Source organism: Notothenia rossii (genome assembly GCF_949606895.1).
Source record: "Notothenia rossii genome assembly, chromosome: 9".
NCBI lineage: Eukaryota > Metazoa > Chordata > Actinopteri > Perciformes > Nototheniidae > Notothenia > Notothenia rossii.
The window spans coordinates 26,594,793-26,616,787 of NC_136907.1; the positions used below are offsets into that span (position 1 = coordinate 26,594,793).

At 43.6% G+C, this 21,995-nt stretch overlaps 1 protein-coding gene across 4 annotated transcripts in view; it reads left to right on the plus strand.

The window, feature by feature from the left end:
- Positions 1-21,995, plus strand: part of ksr1a (kinase suppressor of ras 1a) — a 54,827-nt gene that overhangs the window by 19,818 nt on the left and 13,014 nt on the right. For all 4 annotated transcript variants that reach the window (XM_079650301.1, XM_079650298.1, XM_079650299.1 and 1 more), the window contains exons 2-10: positions 1,860-2,000; positions 5,711-5,858; positions 5,950-6,427; positions 18,033-18,214; positions 18,947-19,016; positions 19,141-19,224; positions 19,770-19,831; positions 19,918-20,027; positions 21,463-21,631. In XM_079650301.1, the coding sequence (XP_079506427.1) occupies positions 1,869-2,000; positions 5,711-5,858; positions 5,950-6,427; positions 18,033-18,214; positions 18,947-19,016; positions 19,141-19,224; positions 19,770-19,831; positions 19,918-20,027; positions 21,463-21,631 (1,435 nt within the window). In that variant the 5' untranslated portion in view covers positions 1,860-1,868. The remainder of the gene's footprint in view (positions 1-1,859; positions 2,001-5,710; positions 5,859-5,949; positions 6,428-18,032; positions 18,215-18,946; positions 19,017-19,140; positions 19,225-19,769; positions 19,832-19,917; positions 20,028-21,462; positions 21,632-21,995) is intronic.

The window sequence follows — 21,995 nt, forward strand, 5'->3', positions numbered from 1 at the left end:
CGTTTTATAAAAGCAATAGCTCACTTCAGGCCGTGATATATGCTCATTATATCACAGCTAAGGGGCGTTGTTCGGCCCGACGCGAATATACCACGGCCTGTCGTGAGCTATTGCTTAAATATGTGTATGTATATGTATGTATGTATATGTATGTATATATATGTATATGTATGTATGTATGTATATGTATGTATGTATGTGTATGTGTATACATATATATGTGTATATATATATGTATATATATATGTATATATATGTGTATATATATATGTATATATGTGTATGTATATATATGTGTATATATATATGTATATATGTGTATGTGTATATATATATATATATATACTTATAATATTTTTAATATTTGTATGCATGCTCATGATTGATATTAAGCTATCTTTGGCTATTTATTTGCTGTAACAAATGTACATTTCCACTCTGGGATGAATAAAGGTATTCTGATTCTGATTTATTTGCGTTTTTTAACATTTAAGAAATTAATGTTCCAAATCTTAGGAGTATTAAAGAATTTTTTTTTTTTTTTTTTTTTTGGCCATCAGAGATAAAGATAATTTTGTAGTTATTGTTATGGTTATTATTTTATTTGTTTTTTTTTATATCAGATGTTTTGATTTAATGCCAATGTCTTAAACTTCTTGAGAATGTAAATGGATAAATAAGCACTGTTATCAATAGTAACACTGTATGATTGACTGTGTACTTAAAACTAAATAACATTATTACAAATAATATAAGACAGATTGTATAGAAATCTATGAGAAAAATGACTTCGCACTTCATTTAAAACTTCAGTAAACATTTTTCCAGCAGTATCAGACAAAAGGTGCAATTCCACACAATGTTTTCTAAGAGTTTGTGGTGAAAAGGAGAGTACAGTGCCTCTGAAAGGAACTGGAAAATGGTCTGGTCATATGGCACTTTCTTCATTATGTCACCGAGCTGCTTCGTGTTCCAAACACTCTTTGTCTGCTGTGCCAGCACCGCAGATGCTCTCATTAGATGACCAGCTCATTGTTCCTCTCTGTGATAATAGTCTTTATATCTAATTAACTGTCTTCTGCACTGGGGGAACTGGGAAATTGGGTTAAACAAACATGGGATCATTACCGCAGGTACATTGAGTTCAAAATGGAAGTATGGAGTAATTCATGTGACCTTTTATTCTGTTGAAGAGGCGTACGTCGATGTTACATAAATACTGTTAGCCTGTATAAGCTTGGGTGAACTGTAAAAGTAGTTGACTAATTGATTAGAAGGCCTGCAGAAAAACAAGGGACAACTATTTTGATAATCCATTCATTGTTAATATAACCCTTAATGCAAAAATGCAGTTTTTAAATGTGGAGATTTCCTCTTTTTTTCTTGTTTGTATCTTATTAAAAATAATACGTTTTGGTTTTAGACTATACAAAACATTTAAAGACATCGCATTGGGATTAGAAAAACTGGACATCTTTCACTATTTCTGACATTTTATATACTTAGATTAACAGGTAATAATAATCCTTGTTGCACCTATATTGATAAATGTAAGTTAGATTTTGCCCTTTTTTGACGTTATGTCACTTCTATAAAATCCACAATAGCCAGTAATTACTTTGTCATTGCTCCAAAGAGTTATGTTTGGTATTTCAGTAAAAGAACTACACACATACTGCTTATGTCTTTGTAATCTCACTAAAAGAGTCCACTTCCTATATCACGGTGGGACATTTGAGGCCTGCTCCTTAGCTGGAGCTAATAGCACACTGAGAGTCTGTCCTTCTAACCTGCTCATCTGTTCTTTATTGAACAGATGAGATTTAACCCCTCATCTGTTCTTTATTGCTCCCCTGCAGGTGAAGCTGATGAAATACATCTGTAAACAGCTGCAGTGCAAGCAGAAAGTGCCGGAGACGGAGAGGCCCGAGGCTCTGGAACGCTACCCGCACTTAAGAGACTGGCTTCGCACCATCAACCTGCGGCCGGAGCTCATCCAGGTGGGTCATGCCGTTTTCTGCTAATATCAGTCTCCCCTCACCCTCTCTGTCTGAGGGACTGCGCTCCTGTCACATTAATGTGGATTCTGTTTGTGTACTCAGTCCCTCGTTCACATGTACATGAGGAATACTTGACCAATGACCATCAGAATCTCTTTCTAAAAGTGGAGCACTGCCATTTTATTTATGCTCATCATATTCAAGCAATTGATCATTTAAAAAAGAAAATCCTTATTTCACATTTCTTTCATGCAATGTATTAACTACTGCTCTTTATGTTTTGGGGATCTGTTGGGGGAATGGACAGCTCCTTTTCAACTTAATTCTGTTTGTTAAAGTCTTATATATCTTTAGGAACGGGCTTTAGTAGACTACAATATTTGTTAAACTACAGGCAAAGTACAATTTTAGTTTGACAGAGAGAGCTGAAATTCACCAAAAGTTAGCGTTAGATAATGTATGGAGGTAGATTCGTCTCTTATTATTTGTGTGAATATGCTTTAACTTACAGTGAGGCATTATGTTGTACCACTGGCATGTTGGCAAGCTTCTTAAATGGCCATGTGTGTCTTTCTCTGATTTAATTAATGTTGTCTGTGTCACCGCTCAAGACTAGTAATGTCCCTATTTTGTTGAAAATATTATAAAAATAGTTGCAATCTTCATTTTGCCTGAGTGCATTTTCGTTTGATAGATGTGTATTTGTTAACAGTTCTGTCTAAATTAGTAGTATTTTCTGAAACTTTTAAAGGTATGTGTTCACATCAAGAGGCAAAATCAAGTTTTGTAAAGTGAAGACGAGAATTGCCTTAAACCTGCATGATTTTTAATGGCCACTGGATGCATAATGATCTCATGCATATTGTATAGAAGTCTATAAGAAAATTACCCTACGACCAACCTAAATTTGTAACCTCCGTAAACATTTTCCTAATAAGTTTATTGACTCAAACGCTATATTCCATGGTGGCTTGATGTGAAGTGTATAATTGATGGTACCATTTAGAGTAAAATAGACGATAAAGCCGGTCATGCAAAAAACCAGATGGCGACCCCACAATGATGTCATGTGTAGATGGCAGTGGCGAACCGTGTCTATCACAACTGGACCTTCCGTAGAAACACACACCTTGAAAAGGGTACTCACAACAATTCCGCAACAACTTCATCTTCACCTGTTGCACTTGTCATTTCAACGTTAAAAACAATAAAACAGCATGAATTGCTTCGTCGCATTCATCTAGATCCTCTGTCTCGAGCCAGTTAACTACCGGGCCTTCTAGAGTACCCTGGAACCGAGGGAAACTCTGAAAGAACACGCCCATTGGCTACAAATCAATATATGATTGGTTGATCAAACTGTCAGTCCAAACGTACGCTCAGTGCAACGGCCAGGGCATTCTATCAAGGATGTAGAATACCTTGGTTGAAGGATATTCTACCCAGAGACCCAGAACAAGATCTGATTGGTTGCTTTCTTTTCTAACACAAAACCACTGAAATGCGTAGTGCATGGTCCGAGAAGGACAAACAAATCAACGACACTGTAATATTACAGATCAACAACACAGATACAATTCTCATTTATTCATTTTATATACATTTTATTACATTTTATTTATATAAATAATTCGATGTTTTGTTTGTTTTATCTGAGTGTTCCAGGGTATTCTCTGAATACCTTGAAGGCCCTGACGGTTCGCCACTGGTAGATGGTAACCCTCAGTTTGCAATACAAGAAAATACTCTCACAATAGTCTCCTCCAGACAAGTCATTGTTCACAAATCTATGGGTGTTGTTGAGATTCCACATCCACTACTTTTATTTTATCTATGGTACACATGCATAACGGTTCTGACCAATAATACTGTGTCATGACGGTGCAGTACAGCAATCATGTATGCAGGAAAAGCCATGCTGTTCGTGGTGCTATTATTGTAATGTTATTATGAGTGAGTAGGTGGGAGGGGAGGCAGGGCCCAAAGCCTCTTTGGAATATCACATCACTCACCCTTGTGTGTTCGTGTGTCTGCGTATGTGCTTTCTCTTGCTTACAGTGTACACATGAGTGTGGGAGGCTGCCCTAGTTTTGGGATCATTGGTTGCCCTCTCCGATCAAAGGGTTTAACCTGACTGATAAGCAATTGCGTACTTCCCATGTCAGAAAAACATCCTCAGCGCACTGGACTATCTCATATTTCCTTGTTTCATACACAAACAGTTTGTGGTGTTGCTAGCGGCCTTTGACCTACACTTCCTTAATTGATTTTTATCTGCTTTTTGCAATACACTTTTTTAGACGTTGTTTGTTTTTACCAAATACATTGTAACTTGAGCAATTATTGTTGTCATTGCACATCTAATAGATACATCCAAATACATGACCACTATGTTATTTGTGTTTGTAGCCAATAGTAGTAGTTAATGTTTGATTTTAAGGAGTGTTTTACCGTCTCTTCATTTTTTGATAAGATAGCTGATTCACATTTAAACGTTGAGTATAAATTACGAGTGGTTGTTGGTGCCTAGTCTTCTAAGTTTATTCTAAGCAAACAAGTATTATTGTCTTGCCTGAGTGTTATACTTTTAATTTGTAGCCTACCAGTGCTACTCCCACTTGATCTTGGCTTTCTAGTGTTATCCTCTACTTTCAGAATGTTGTGGTATCTGTTGTCTTCCTGTTAGCTGCTGTCAAGCCTCCTTCTGTTCAGTGATCACTCATATCCTAGACAGCACCATTGTTTAGATGTGTACCAAATCCTGAGTGATGTGAATAAAAAGGAAAGAATACAAAGTAATACATTGAAACTCTAGCTGGGTATAATATAGATATTATATACTAGACATCTGCTTAGATTTTTGATATTGTAACATGTCTTTTTATGGTTTTGAAGGCAGCATTAGAGAAAAGTGATCTGATTTAAGAACTTCCCCCAAATGTTTATCCACAGTCAAGATGACTATTTATAAAAGTTCTCATTTTGTCAATATTTTTGTGGAGGCACAAATGGTCAACCCGACAATATTATCCTTATATTGAAGTATTTGGATTACAAAAAAAACGATGAAATGTGATTTTCTTTATATTGCCCAGCCCATATGGACATTTAATTGAATCCTAGTTCAAGCCTGGTCTTGTTTTCACTTGTATAACACAGGTTTAAAACCATACAAAAATGACATTTTATGGCCGATGGACAGAAAAATAATGCCAACAATCTTGAGAATCAATTAATTGCATAAAATGATTTTCTATGAAAAAATGGCTGGAAATGATATTTCATAATTATGGAAACTTCCTGCTTTTATCTTTATCTTTGGGTTTCTTTGGGTTTACAAAACAGTTATTATACAGACATCCCATAAGAGAATGAGGGCATTTTAACTTTTTTCTGACTTTTTTTATAGAACAAACAATTAATAGATTAAATATTCCATTAATGATTTTCCATAGTGTGTATGGTCCTTAAAGAAAACCCTACAGGAGAAAGCTAAAATACACCTTGTCTCTTAAGATTTAGCAAAGGACCACCATTAGCCTGATGATTATTTGAACATTGTTTCTGATTACCCATTATTGTTGTTGTTGTTGTTGTTACTATTTTCTTTTTCCTTTTTTGGAGCTTTCCAATTATTAATTATATATATATTTTCTCTTGTTACTTGTTCTTATACTGTCCTCTCACCCCTTCTTTTTGTTTGTCTGCAGGCAGTGGAAACAAAGTCTTCCCTGGATGCCTTGCTGCAGATGTCAGGTGCTCAGGTGAGGGAAACCATGCGAAGGCTGGGGTCCAGCTCAGAGGAATGTGCCCGGCTCAGTGCTGCCCTCTCCTGTCTGAAGAGTGCTTCGGAATCAGGTATGGGTATTCTCCACAGGAGCCTTTTATAGTCAGCATGGATCACATTGTTTTCTTCTTGTTTTTCATACGGAATTTTCCTTCTGTGCAGGAGGTGAGCTGAGGGAAGATGACGTTCCCTGGATGTCGGAGCCCTTCAGGAGGGACAGTGGCCCTCTCCTGACCGCGGAGCAGCTGACCGGACTGGGGACCCCGCTCCGCCCTCACAGTCCTTCGCCTCTCGCCCGCCCATCAGCCGTCCACTCCACCCCATCCACCCCCTGCGCCGTGTTCCCTCACCACCGCTCGGGCTCTGTGTCGGCGGTGCCCACGCCTGATGGGCTGGCCACTGAGAGCCCTCTGACAGACCCGTTCCCCATGGCCTTATCCCACACCGCCCGTCTCCACGGGCGCACATCCACCCCGCCCATAACTCCGCCCTCCAAGAGGCGACACCGACTGAAGCCCCCCTGCACGCCTCCGCCTCCCTCCCGCAAAGTTCAGCACCTGCTCCCTAACATCACCCTGACGCGCAGCAAGAGCCACGAGTCCCAGCTGGGCAACCGCATCGAGGACCCCCCCACCAACAAGTAGGCGCTCAGAAAGCTGTTTGAACTAGACATTAAAGAGGTTTTTTTTAAACGTTATTTATTTACAACAATATTGTTGCCTTCTTAAAGGGGCCCTATAATGCCCATTTTCAGGTTGATATTAGTATGTTCTGCCTCTACTGTGACGCTTTATTCAAAAAGAGCTTTTTGAACCTCTTTTCACCCTCTGTCTGAAACCAGAGCCCAGTCTGCTCTGATTGGTAAGCTGGCCGGCCCCTTGTGATTAGTCAGTCGCTCAGAGATGTCCCGCCCCTTAGCCTATTACGTACAGGTTGTTGGAGCACTAACCAATAGAAGCGTGAGTGATGTCACTATATCGCGGAAGGAAACACGGGACTACAATAGAGGCGTTTCAGGCAGTGGGGGGTAGGGATGGGTACCGAGCCCCGGTATCAAACGGGCCCCGGGGCTGAACTATTAAAGACCGTGGTACCGTTAAGCTCCGACGTTATCGGTCTTTTTATCGGTACCGGAGACATCTAAAAAATATGTCATATGTATTATGCCACACAAACATTATTGCAGTTTTAGTGTCGCCAACTCCGTTTCTAATACGCAAAAAGACTGCAAAATGTGTCTATGATTATTTTTAGTATTTTCGATTTTTCCAATCCAGCCGAGAGATCTCTCTCCCCCTCTGTGTGCGAGGGGGCGGGGCAGTTTACACACACGCGGCTGCTAGATGCATGCAGCACACACAAAGCGGAGATGGCGGAGAGAATGTGCTCCAAGGTGTGGTTAAACTTTACCCGTCTCGATGTGGACAATGCTCGTTGCCAAAACAACTTTATTCCTCCTGCTGAGGTAAATGGCCATTTTAGCCTGCCCCAACAAAAAATTCAAAAGCTGACTTTTGCACTTTTGCTTCTGACTGTACCTACAACCCAAAATGAACATTGTCTTAGAAAAAACCACATTAAACAAAATCAACATCTGAGTGAGTAACTGAAAAAGACAAAGGAGTCGACCACATTCCGTAAAACAATGAAAAATGGTTTCCCTCTGTACACAGAAAGGACAGGCGTCAGACACTATAGGGTTGATAACTGAAACAAACGCATTTACAGCTACCGCAGCGTGGAGAATCCTCCACTGGAGGTCCCCACCCCTCTTAGTCAGCGGAGGCTTGTAGAGCGCTCTCCACTCAGGCCTCTGAGCCTCAGTCAGGCCCAGATGGGCTCTCCACTGGGTGTCCACTCGCTCCTGGAGTCTGCTCTGATTCAGCACCTTTTGTCACCATATAATAAAATGTTTTGTTGGACATGGTGCTAAACTTAAAATCAGTAACATTGTCCAACTTTGACAAAAAACCCTCACAACTGAGGTCAGAAAAACATTGCATCTCTGGAAAAGAGTCATTTGGAGACTTAAGTCCGTTACAGTGAGCAGCGATCAGCGCCAGCTCTGATTGGCTGTGCTGCTGTTTCCAGCTCTGCAGCAGGAGGCTGACCACCCAGACTGACCTGAAGCTCAGACGTGAGGCCAGGCCTGCAGCGTTGTCCAGACGGAGGCCACACACCTCCACCACCCGGCCCAGCGTGAGGATCCTCTCCTCCCAGAGTCTCTGTTGTAGAGAAGGCCCTACTCCGCACACAAACCGAGATCCACGGACCACCGGCTCTCTGAGGAGCCAGAACAGTGAGCCACAGCACTCTTGTCTCTCTTTTTTGAGTAGTCCCCACACCTTGAAGAGACCTCCATAGAAACCCGAGAGATTGTTCAGGCGTAATCCTTTTAGGTCCATTAGGAACAGCAACCAGCCAGACCCAGCCCACCACAGTGTTCCAATAAGGCCCGAGCTACGGGTCTCCAGACCAGATCAGCAGGTCCAGTCAGGAACCTCTGGACGAACCGGAGCCTGAAAGCAGCCCCTCTGCTTGCCAGGTGAACCAGGCCATGTCCCCCCTCCTCCTTTGGCAGGAACAGGACACTGAGGGACCCAGTGCATGCGGTCCCAGAAGAAGTCCACCATGAGAGCCTGCACCCTGGACAGCAGTTTACGGGTGGGTCGGTGCATGCCAGCCGGTGAGCCAGCATGGAGGAAACAAGTTTTTTTAAAATAAGGATAGGCCCTTTAAAAGAAAGTTTGGGAAGGATCCACTTCCACTTCTTTAACCGGCCTTCCACTTTCTCTATAAGCCCGTCCCAGTTTTTCAAACAAAACGTGTCATCACCAAGATAAATACCCAGGTACTTTACCCCTGCCCTTTTCCAACCAAGGCCCCCAGGTAACAACAAGCTGTCAATACTGCCCTCTCCTACTGCTAAGGCCTCATTTTTCCCCCAGTTGACTCGAGCAGAGGAGATTTTGCAAAGATTGCTCACAGTTTCAGTTAAAACATTGATGTCATCTTGTTTTTTAACAAAGACCATTATGTCATCCGCATACGCAGACAATTTAAAAACATCCCTACAGCCAGGAAAAGAGAAACCCTGTAACTTTGACCTTAACCGGTGTAAAAAGGGCTCTATGGCCAGGGAGTAGAGCATCCCGGACAAAGAGCAGCCCTGTCGGACTCCTCTCTGAGCTTCAAAAGGAGCACACAAACTACCGTTTATCTTCAGTACACTCTCAATGTCCCTGTACAAGACCTGGATCTTGGCTATGAGACCAGAGCTGAACCCAAAAGCTTCCAGCGTCTGCCACAAGTACTGGTGTTCAACTCGGTCAAAAGCCTTTTCTTGGTCTAGAGAAATCAGACCAAGCTCACAGCCCAATGAACCGGAGAGGTCCAAAACATCTTGAATTAGAGTCACGTTGTCAGTTATCAACCTGCTGGGTACACAGTATGTCTGGTCTACGTGAATGACATGCTCCATCACTTTCCTCAGCCTCGTCGCTAACACTTTGGAAAGCAGCTTGTAGTCGGTACAGAGTAGAGACACAGGACGCCAGTTCTTAATCTCCTGCAGGTGTCCTTTCTTAGGGAGAAGAGTGTGCACAGCTCTCCTGCAACTCAGAGGCAACCTCCCGTTACTTAGACTGTCTCTGAGCACACTCAGCAGGTCGTCACCTATAACCGGCCAGAGAGCCTTATAGAAGTCTGCAGGCAGGCCGTCTATGCCAGGAGCCTTCCCACTCTGCATGCTCTGCAGGGCCTCCTGCAGCTCCGGGGCAGAGAGCTCCGCCTCCAGCTCAGCATGGTCCTCCTCAGGGACGTTAGGAAGGCCCTCATAGAACGACTGCGCCACCTCTGGCTCGGCCTGGAACTCTGTTCTGTAGAGCTCTTTGTAGAACTCCACAGCACACTGACGAATGTCGGCGGACTCCTGAAGCAGCTGCCCAGCATTGGATCGCAGGGAGTGCATCATCCTCCTCTGACTATTCTTACGCTCTAGACATTTACATTACATTACATTGCATTTAGCTGACGCTTTTATCCAAAGCGACTTACAATAAGTGCGTTCGACCAGGAAGATACAACCTTTAAGAAAACAGAATCATATAAGTACATCAGGTTTCATAGAGCCAAACATTTCAAGTGCTACTCAACTGGCATTTAGAAAGCCAGCCCTTTATTAGTATATAAGTGCTTTGTTAGTAATTCTATCGCTCGAAGTGGAGTCTAAAGAGATGAGTTTTCAGTTTGCGTCGGAAGATGTGTAAGCTATCTGCTGTCCTGATTTCAATGGGGAGCTCATTCCACCATTTTGGAGCCAGGATAGCAAACCCACGTGTTTTTGCTGACGGGAACTTGGGTCCCCCTCGCAGTGCGGGTGCAGCGAGCTGTTTGGCTGATGCAGAGCGGAGTGCACGTGCTGGGGTGTACGGTTTAACCATGTCCTGGATGTAGGAAGGGCCAGATCCATTCACAGCATGGTACGCAAGTACCAGTGTCTTGAAGTGGATTCTAGCAGTTACTGGAAGCCAGTGAAGGGAGCGGAGGAGCGGTGTGGTGTGGGAGAATTTGGGAAGGTTGAAGACCAGACGAGCCGCTGCATTCTGGATGACCAAAGAAAAAGTGAGAGGGAGCATCCATTTTCACGATGTTCTGAAACCGGGATTTGACCAGAGCACCCTGAGCAGAAAACCCCAGCTGGTCAGACAGAGCTGAGTTTTTACTTTTGAAAACTTCAACATGTTCTCGCTCTCCTGTGGAGTCTGCCAATCCCTGCAGCTCCACCACTTCTCTCTCCAGAGCTCTCAGAGATCTAGCCATGTCCTTTGTGACATTGAAAGTGTACTGTAGGCTAAGCTGCTTGATCTTCACTTTACCTACATCCCACCACTGCTGAAGAGAATTGTACTCACTCTTAGATAAACGGTAGTTTCCCCAAAATAATTTAAAAACATTTTTAAAATGTTTGTCAGCCAACAGAGAAGCATTAAAGTGCAAATACGCACTATTACACTTAACATGATTAATAAAAACTGAGACTTGTACGAGGGAATGGTCAGAGATTCCCACCGGACTGATGGAGCAGCTTCTGCTTACATTAATGTGATGATTAAAAACATAGACACGATCCAGCCTAGCTAGAGACAACAGGTTATCCCTAGAGTGCACCCACGTGTACTGCCGCTGGCCCGGGTGGAAGTGCCTCCAAACATCACACAGCTCAAAGCTTTCTGTTAATCTTATTAAGGCACTCTTCGAGGCAGCATGCGGTTCCTGGTTGTTCCTATCCAGCACAGGGTTCTCTGTGCAGTTGAAGTCACCCCCCAGGAACAGATACTCCTCACTATCACAGGTGCTAAGAGTGTGTTTCAGTTTCTCAAAAAACAAAAGCCTCTCTGCGCCCACACTGGGAGCATAAATATTTATAAAACATATTTTCACTTTTTCAAATTCAGCATTTATTTTTAGCAAGTGACCTGGGATGACCTGGGATGACCTCATCGACCGTACAGGAGAAGGGTGTAAAGCCCCTCGCAAAGAGAATGGCAACCCCTCCACTATTGCTGCGCTTATGGCTGAAGAAGCCCCCCCCCCCCATTCCCTCCTCCAGGCACTCTCGTTCTCAGCAGTACTGTGAGTTTCCTGGAGAAACGTCACATTTAAACTCTTGTTTCCTAATAAAGTAAATAAAAGTGCTCTCTTAGCATCCCCTCGAGCACCGTTAATGTTTAAAGAGCCCATCTTTATGTCACCCATTATGAAATTATAGTTGCATCCTAACAAAATCAAAAACCTGGCTGAAGAAAAATAAAAAATAAAACCAAGATGTACTTATTCATCTTTCTTTCCAGTTTCCTCTCTAATCCTCTGAAGTATCTTCTTTAACCGAGCCTTCTCTGGGCCGCTGAAGAAAGGTTCCCCTAAGGCTTCTTTGCGCCGCATGAGAACCCTGGCAGTATTGTGAAAGATCTGCAAATCAGTAAAAAAATCATCTAATTTCACCCCCCTCCACCCCTTAGTTTCCGCCAGAAAGGATCTGATCATCTGGAAAGAATACTCCTCTCCCTTTGCTACCTCAACGATGTCAAAGAATGACTCACTGTCCTCTGAGTCCTCTGAGACTCCCTCTGGCTGAGAGAAGGAACACAGCGACTCCTTCTTTGAAACCTTCCCTTTTTGAATCACACTTCCTTTGCTCACTTGTTCGTTTTTCCTTTTAACAGGTAACCTTAGCAAATCCTCATCCATTACCACATCCTCTAGAACAGACTCAGCCACTCTGGCTGCAGTGTGCTCACTATCTGTGTGACCTGAGTGTCTGTGTGTGTGATACTGTGTGTACCGGCCGCCTGTGTGCTTTCTACGCGTGAAACCGTTGGCTCTGCCACGGACCGACTGACCTGCGGTTCCACCACGGCGTTTCCGCCCCGGCCGTGGACAAAGCAACCGGCAGCGGCTCCGCCGCGGGCGCAGACCCCAGCACCGGCGGCACGGCCGTGGACAAGAGGACCTGCAGCAGCTCCGCCGCGGGCGTGGACCCCAGCACCGGCAGCCCGGCCGTGGACAAGGCAACCGGTAGCAGCTCCGCCGCGGGCACCGTCGGGCCGGCTGCGAGCGCGGACACCACGGGCGCGTCACCCGCCCTCTCCGGGCACGCGTGGATCAGGTGTCTTGCCGCTCCACAACATCTCAAAATGTCAGACATAACATGGACAGTATACACAAAATCATCAATTTTAAACTTGAGAGCCAGATTAAGTTCCCCTTCATCCTTCTTCAGGACCATAAGCATCTGTCTCCTAAAAGACACAACATGCTTGAGGTGCGGGGATTTACAGCCCAGGGGGATCAACTTAATGGGAGACGCAAGCTGCCCGTGTCGAGCCAGCTCTCTCCAACAACTCATTTTTCAGAAACGGGGGTACATTAGAGATGATTACTTTTTTAGCTGGAGTGACAAGGGGTAGCACGGGTAACAGCGTCCCTTTAATCACTAGCCCGCTCTCCACCAGCTGGTTAGCTTTCTCCGTGCAGTCTAAAAAAATAACCACTGCACTGTTCATGCGGGAGGCAGATTTAACTCTGCCATATCCCACCAGAGCCCCAACAGCCAGACCACACTCCTCCACCGACACACCGACAGGTGGAGAGAGCTTGATGGCGTGTTGGTGAGTCAGCTTCTCTAAACCAGCGCAGCTGCAGCCGCTAGACAAACAATTAGACAAACAATTCACCAGTGCAACCAAACAACACCACCAAGAAACACCAAAGTCGGTGAAATGATGCACAAAGACATACACTATCACCCAGAGAAAAGTGAATTGTTAACAGAGAGAGAGAGAGAGAGAGAGAGAGAGAGAGAGAGAGAGAGAGAGAGAGAGAGAGAGAGAGAGAGAGAGAGAGAGAGAGAGAGAGAGAGAGAGAGAGAGAGAGAGAGAGAGAGAGAGAGAGAGAGAGAGAGAGAGAGAGAGAGAGAGAGAGAGAGAGAGAGAGAGAGAGAGAGAACTTTTGGATTTTAGCCTTTGCAGCCCATTTACATGCACAAAAACCTATAGAACACACTACAGAAAAGGGAAAACCCCCATAAACCTAACAGTTCCCCTTTTTAAAAAATGCAAAAAAAAATTGCAGTTAGTAAAATAATGTGTTATCATGAATGCAGCAGTGGGTGCCGTAGCCTGCTTAAACTAGCATGATCATGGTGGCCTTACAGAAATTGGATGGATGCTATTTTTTTTTTTTATCTGAAAGCCTCCCTGTCTTTTTCACACCTCGGCCTTACACTGTTGTCTCCACAGACGCAGTCTTCCTGAGAAACACTCCCACTCCCTCCCTCTCTATCTCCCTCTTTTCCATGCTTCCACTTCCTGCCTGTTGCTTCTTTGCTCCGGCTGGATGAGAGGAGCTAATCCCCGCACAGATTCCCAGAGATTAAGACTCATGTCAAAACAGGAAGTCTTCCCGGGACTAATGCTCAGAGGTGGAAAAACACACAAAATCTATCTCGCTCTTTATATTGTGATTAGATGCACATACACAAACAAGCCACATGTTTATCCATAATATCCTGTCTGTTTATGGAAAGCTTTGGTGAGAAAGAAAAAAGGCAAAGGCTGAAATAAATACGGCTGACATGGATCCAATGCATCTAACACACAGAGACAATCCCACTACTTGTCCTGGTGTTGTACACTGCTTGGTATTTTTCCATCGGAACAGAACTCATTATATAATTATTAGAGAAATTGACTATTTAGATATATCACTTTCTATTACCAATAGATACATACTTATATTGTGTTTATAATCTCTTATATCAGGCTTCCCTCCTCCCATTGGTTTGAATATATCTTAAATCATTAATAACATTTATTAATTTAAAAATAATTTAAAAGTCTTAAAAATGCTTAAACAGGAAAAGTGGGATTCAAAATTGAAAATAATATTGAATACTCAATTATAGTTTTTGGCAAGGATGCTTTTGTATATTTTGTCTTACATTTCTTAAAGCATTTGTATTATGTGTTTGGCACAGGTTTGGCATCATAATGAATGCCAAAAAATGGCAAGGATCATAGTGTATTATAACCCCGATAGATACATAATAATACTTAATAACCTTTTAATAATTCCATATAATGCAAATTCTCTCTGAAGAACCAGCACCTTACCGTGGTAGAGAGGTTTGTGTACCATGATTAACCTGGGGGCTGTGTTGTCTGGAACCTTCTGTTCCTGGTAGGGTCTCGCATGGCAAATTGGTCTCAGGCAAGGGGCCAGACTAAGATTGGTTCACAAGACCTCATGAAAGAACAACAAAGAAGTGAGGATACACGGCCCGGAGGAAGCCCGGGGTCCCCTTCTGGAGCCAGGCCCAGAAGGAGGACTCGTCGGCGAGCGTCTGGTGGCCGGGCTCCCCACGGAGCCCAGCCGGCCACAGCCCGAAAAGGCAACGTGGGCAACACCTCCGGTGATTTGTTACTGGACTTCTGTGCTTGTCATGGATTGGCCATAACAAACACCATGTTCGAATATAAGGATGCTCATAAGTGTACGTGGTACCAGATCACCCTAGGCAGAAGGTCCATGATCGATTTCGTTATCGTATCATCGGACCTGAGGCCGTATGTTTTGGACACTCGTGTAAAGAGAGGGGCGGAGTTGTCAACTGATCACCATCTGGTGGTGAGTTGGGTCGAATGGCGGGGGAAGCCTCTGGATAGACCTGGTAAGCCCAAACGTGTAGTTTGGGTGAACTGGGAACGTCTGGAGAAGGCCCAAGTTCAGGAGGCCTTCAACTCACACTTCCGGCGGAGCTTTTCGGGCATTCCTGTGGAGGTTGGAGACATTGAACCAGAGTAGTCGTTGTTCAAAGCCTCTATTGCCGAAGCCACGGTGGGGAGCTGTGGTCTCAAGGTCCTAGGTGCCGCAAGGGGCGGTAACCCTCGAACCTCCTGGTGGACACCGGTGGTCAGGGAAGCCGTCCGACTGAAGAAGGAGGCCTTCAGGGATTTGTTATCCCGGGGAACTCCCGAGGCAGTTGCAAGGTACCTACAGGCCCGAAGGCCGTGGCCGAGGCAAAGCAGCGGGTGTGGGAGAAGACATGGAAAAGGACTTTCGGGCGGCACCAAAGTTGTTCTGGACACCTCAGGAGGGGGAAGCAGGGAACCATACAAGCTGTGTACAGTAAGGATGGGACGTTGTTGACCTCAACTGATGGAGTGTTAGGGCGTTGGAAGGAGCACTTTGAGGAACTCCTGAACCCGACAACTCCGCCCTCCTATGTTAGAGGCAGAGCTGGAGTATGACAGGGGATCGACACCAATCTCCCGGGGGGAGGTCACTGAGGTCGTCAAACAACTTCGCAGTGGCAAAGCCCCGGGGGTGGATGAGATCCGCCCAGAAATGCTGAAGGCTCTGGGTGTTGAGGGACTGTCATGGTTGACACGTCTCATCAACGTTGCGTGGAAGTCAGAAATAGTACCGAAGGAGTGGCAGACCGGGGTGGTGGTTCCCCTTTTTAAAAAGGGGGATCAGAGGGTGTGTGCCAATTACAGAAGCATCACACTACTCAGCCTCCCTGGGAAAGTTTACTCTAAGGTACTCGAAAGGAGGGTCAGGCCGATTGTCGAACCTCAGATTGAGGAGGAACAATGCGGATTCCGTCCTGGTCGTGGAACGACGGATCAGCTTTTTACTCTTGCAAAGATCCTGGAGGGGGCCTGGGAGTACGCTCTTCCAGTCTACATGTGTTTTGTAGACTTGGAGAAGGCGTATGACCGGGTTCCCAGGGAGTCACTGTGGAAGGTGTTGCGGGAGTATGGGGTGAGGGGGTCACTACTCAGGGCTATCCAATCTCTGTACTCCCAAAGCGAGAGCTGTCTCTGGGTCCTCGGCAGTAAGTCGGACCCATTTCAGGTGAGGGTTGGCCTCCGCCAAGGCTGCGCTTTGTCACCAATCCTGTTTGTAATATACATTGATCGGATTTCGAGGCGTAGTCGTGGGGGAGGGGGTCTGCAGGCCGGTGGACTAAGGATTGCTACACTGCTTTTTGCAGATGATGTGGTTCTGATGGCTTCATCGGTCTGCGACCTTCAGCACTTACTGGATCGGTTCGCAACCGAGTGTGAAGCGGCTGGGATGAGGATCAGCACCTCCAAATCTGAGGCCATGGTTCTCAGCAGGAAACCGATGGACTGTCCACTCCAAGTAGGAAATGAGTCCTTACCCCAAGTGAAGGAGTTCAAGTATCTCGGGGTCTTGTTCTCCAGTGAGGGAACAATGAAGCGTGAGATGGGTCGGAGAATCGGAGCAGCGGGAGAGGTACTGCAGTCGCTTTACCGCACCGTTGTGACGAAAAGGGAGCTGAGCCAGAAGGAAAAGCTCTCTGTCTACCGCGCCATTTTCGCCACCTATGGTCATGAAGGATGGGTCATGACCGAAAGAACGAGATCGCGGGTACAAGCGGCCGAGATGGGTTTTCTCCGCAGGGTGGCTGGTGTCTCCCTTAGGGATAAGGTGAGAAGTTCGGTCATCCGGGAGGGACTCTGAGTTGAACCACTCCTCCTTCGCGTCAAAAGGAGCCAGTTGAGGTGGTTCGGGCACCTAGTTAGGATGCCACCTGTGCGCCTCCCTAGGGAGGTGTTCCAGGCACGTCCAGCTGGGAAGAGACCAAGGGGTAGACCTAGGACCAGATGGAGGGATTATATCTCTTCACTGGCCTGGGAGTGCCTTGGGATCCCCCAGTCAGAGCTGGTTGATGTGGCCAGGGAAAAGAAAGTTTGGGGCTCTCTGCTGGAACTTCTACCTCCGCGACCCGACCACGGATAAGCGGGAGAAGAAGGATGGATGGATGGCAATACAATCATACTTTATACAGTATAGTGCAATTTAACTGTTTCTAGACGGCTCTTGAAAACGCAATTCAAGAGGTCTGCTATTCATTTCGCTAGCTAACCGCTGCTAAGAAGAACGGGCTGTGCTAAGGAGGATCAAGGGACTATGTAGAGTCATATCAGTCCGCAGAAAGAAGTCACAACAATCATTAGTTTTCATCCATCAGAAAACACCATGGAATACTTTTTAAATAAAAAAATATATATTTGTGGAGAACATGGAACTTTCCATTTATGATGCCAATTCATTACAGACATGGGTACAATAGAGATTGTTATTGTTAACTTGCATGCAAATAAATGCTTGCTTGTGCCTTCCGTCCGGGTGTTAAGCTTGTCATCCTGTCCGTCCCGGGCCAAAGTTATTTAGGAACTCAACGTGCCTCCATAGCCCTTACATAACCCTAACCCTAAACAGTCTGTGGACCAATTCCAAACCAACACCTACACCCTCCCACTCCGTGACGGGTTAAACGCCGTCTGTAGTCACCCTCACAGATGAAGGAGGCTCCTGCTTTAAGGTGGAGGTTGTAAACACTGCAGAAAGCTTTGGGACCAACTCCCCTCTCTCCTGCAGAAACAGGAAGTGTTCATTACCATGGTTTGGATTCGGCATCTCTTGGACAAAAAAGAATAAATAGTAGTTAGACTCCAAAGATCTCAAGTGTTTTTTTCTTTTTTTGTAGATGATGTTATACCTGATGTTTATTAGCTACTTGTTTTTGTAACAAACCCTGTAAATATACAAAAATAGGGGGTCAGTTTAGAATTGGGCCTGTGTGTTGAGGCTGCAGACCTGGGGTATTGTAAACTTTAAACCGGACCTGTTTTTGCTTTCCCTCTCTTCAGATGTATAAAGAAGAATAAGTTGTTACTGAATATGCAAGTTAATGGGAATGGATGTGAGGACTCGCTCTCCCGTTACCCCGTCATGTCTGCACGCACCCCGGGAGTCACCCCCTCTGCCACCACAGCCTCTTACACCCTGCCCGGCACCCCCACCCTGATGGAGGAGCACAGCAGCCATAAAAGTGAGTCGGGAGCATGCGTCTTTTTTAAATATGTGTATAATTACTGCAAGTTAGTTTCAACTTGTTTACTTTTATTTGAATTGGATTATTCTTCAAATCTTTGTAGATCCTCATCTCACAATAGTTGACAGAAATTCACGCGGTATCATTTTTCCTGCAGTGATCTATTGCAACTTAAACTTAATTAAATGCACGTTCATTGTTGGAAACGTCATTTCGATCTCTCTGTCTGTAAACACAAACTGAGTAAGATTGACATTAAAGTTGACTTTGACTGACTTTTGATTTGATTTGATTTCTAATCGGGCAATATATTTTGAGTTTTTCTCAATGAATAAGGTTAGTATTTTATATTTTTCTGCCTGTATCTATTTTAGTTTTCTATATTAATAACCCTTGTTTAAAGCATCAAAAATAATCTGTGTTTATCCATTATGGTTTACAATAATAACAGGGGCTAAATAAGCATAGTATGTTTAATTGGTTGGCAAAAATATGCTTTCATGTGGAAGTGTGTGTGTTTGAGCTCGATCTCAATCATTTCTATGTGAAATAAACGCTTCATAAATGTGTTTGAACTGCGTTCCAAGGAGCACACAATAGTTTTAATAGTTAAGTGCACAGTTTTTTAACGTGATTAACCACCGGGGTTATGACCAGTCTTTCTCTTCTCAAGCTTATACTCCCCTTCAATCTTTCTCCCCTTTTCCCCATCTCTTTTCCCCCGGCTAGATAACGTAGCAGGGCATCGCAACTCCCCACAAGCAGTGAGGAGGGACATTGGCCTCTCAGTCACACACAGGTAGATCTTTCTCTGACACTCAATGTCTTCTCATCAACCTTATATCATCATGAAGCAAGCTGGGCTATTGATCAAATATCAAATAAGTGGCAAGATTTAACAGCATTTCTTGTGTTTTCTGTAGGTTTTCAACAAAGTCCTGGCTGTCCCAAACATGTCAGGTGTGCCAGAAGAACATGATGTTTGGGGTGAAGTGCAAACACTGTCGGTGAGTTAGGGGCTTTCTATTTAACTCAAATATTAAATGTTTTTTTATTGAGACAGAAGCATGTAGAATAAGGGAATGCAGGTCAAATCAGATTGTGTTTACCTAGCCGAAAAACACAAAACACATTTGTCTCGGGGGGCTTTTACAGCTTTGAAATTGAACTACAACCTAGACAATCCAACTGAAAAAAGGGCAATGGAAATGGGAAATACAAATAAAAAATAGTAAAACATATAAAAGTTCAAGGAGGATGTTCAAGTCAAGCCTGAGTTTTTTTAATTTTTTTTTTTTTTATAAAGGAAGTCTTAGGCCTGCTATTAAATGTGGAGAGGTCGTCTGCCTCCTAAACACAAACCATTAACGGCGTTGTAAGCTAGGAAGAGAATTTTAAATTATATCCTGGATTTTACTGGGACTCAGTACAGAGCTGCCAATATAGGAGTGATATGATCCAGAACTCAATCATTAGCCATGAGTGCATGGAGCTGGATTTAATGAGTGGTTTAAGGTGCCATGTTTTGACATTCTGTGAACTTTCCTTCCAGGTTAAAGTGCCACAACAAATGCACCAAGGAAGCCCCTTCCTGCAGAATCTCCTTTCTACCAAGTACGTTTATCCATTAAAAGTTGATGGAGGAAATGTGTTGTGCACGCCAAGTACATTGTGTCATTTCATCTGAATTTGTCCTCTAGTCGCCAAAATTCGGAGGACCGAGTCGGTTCCGTCTGATATAAACAACCCTGTGGACCGGCCGCCAGAGGCACCACAGTTTGGCACTTTACCAAAGGCCATCACGAAAAAGGTAAAATAAATGTTTTGGGAGGCTTAGGAGTTCTGCATTACATCACACAGTAGCACTATGTGTAGCACTTCATGACAAAACCATTGTGAAATCCTAAACTATGAAACCTTAAAACAAGTGCTGTGAATCACTTCTGATCTCCTGATTTTATTTGAATTCACAAGATCTCGATTATGAATCTATTAAAAAAGGGATATTTCACTTAGAATACTAATCTCAGATAAAGTGTACAAAGAACCCCTTTTACTTGGTGCATTTTTAACATATTAATGTTTAAATCAAGAACTGACCCCAAAGTAGTTAAATGCCGTACATTGGCTTTGCTTTTGTTTAGCTCTAAATCTGTATTGGAAAATATTTGTTTACATCTAGCTCTAGTATACCTTATGTAAATTCATGAAGCCATAGCGCAGGACTCCAATAAAATCGCACACTAGAGTTCTATCTCTGGCGCTTGAACATTTGAATATATGTAAATTCACACCACATTTGACAGAATCCACATTCTGTTTCCTGGATGACCTCGCCTTATGACAACTCTACATGTGTTTGTTCGGGGGAGAAAATTATAATAATTCTAGTTATTTTACAATGGACCTCTCGCCATCTACCCTTCATTACATTATAAAGATTAGTGAAGCCCTCTTTATGATACATTACACGGTCAAGAACTAGTCGCAATGCAACAACATTTATATTAATACAGACAAATTATACAGACAAAGAGAAAACAAATGTAGTGAAAGCGGGAGGGCACAGGGAATAGCTTTATAAAGGAAATAGCCCTCTTGTGAGTCATCCAATTTTAACGTTTTTGGTCAAAGACCTCAAATATTATTTTAAAAATAAACGATAATGAAAGATAATTTTCAGAACATTTAAAAACGAAAAAATGCAATTCTCAAGGTAGGAATTAAAAAAAGTAGTTTACAGGGGCTGTAGTAATAATAATACCACACTAGAAACTAAAATAAGTACATATAAAGATCACAACACAATTTACTACAACATCATTTTCCATTTTAAGTATAAATAAATGATTTTAAAGACACATTTTTAGTTTTCTGCTCGAGCAATACACATTATTGGTAACTGAGGTAATGAAATTCACTATCATTATCAGAATCAGTGATTAAGTGTGTGTAATCTGTAAGCTAAATATTCCTAAACTCCTATATATACAAAACTATACAAGAACAGGGTATTCATTCAAATTATATTCTACAGCTGTTATCCGTCATGCACACCTAATAATTTTTTCTTGAATATAAATGTGTCTCTTTACCCTGAATGCCATCAAGCAATGCAATCCAGTACATACTCTTTGAAGTTTGAACAATCTAAATGTAATTTAAAACAAAGATTCAGCAGCTGTAGAAATCATCCTCTCCATCAACTCTGATCATCTCGTTTGTGCCCCCCGCGCCCCCACCAGGACCATCCTCCGGTGCTGAACCAGCTGGACTCCAGCAGCAACCCGTCCTCCACCACCTCCTCCACCCCCTCCTCCCCAGCGCCCTTCCAGCAGAGCAACCCCCCAAGCGCCACTCCTCCACCCAACCCCTCGCCCAAGAACCACCGGGACAGCCGCTTCAACTTCCCAGGTGAGCCTCACTAACGCTGGGAAGCAGGAACTCAGATAGACAAACAACATTCCAGATGCACATCCTAAAACGTCTTGACAGTATTCTATAATCACCAAAAGTTATAATGAAGAAATGCCTCATTTGAAGATACAATTTCAGAAAGCTTTCATAGAAACATTCAATTTCTTAAAATGTTGCTCATATTTAGCTGTAGTCTCTTATAATACATATATTTGTAAAGGTTTTTTCTTAATATTACTTTTTTCTCATACCCTCAGCCACATACTGTATCTTCGATTCAGTAGCACTTACATAAAACCTATATATATTCTAAAGATTCTTTAAATTAATTTATCATTAATGATAATGACAATGGTTAGAT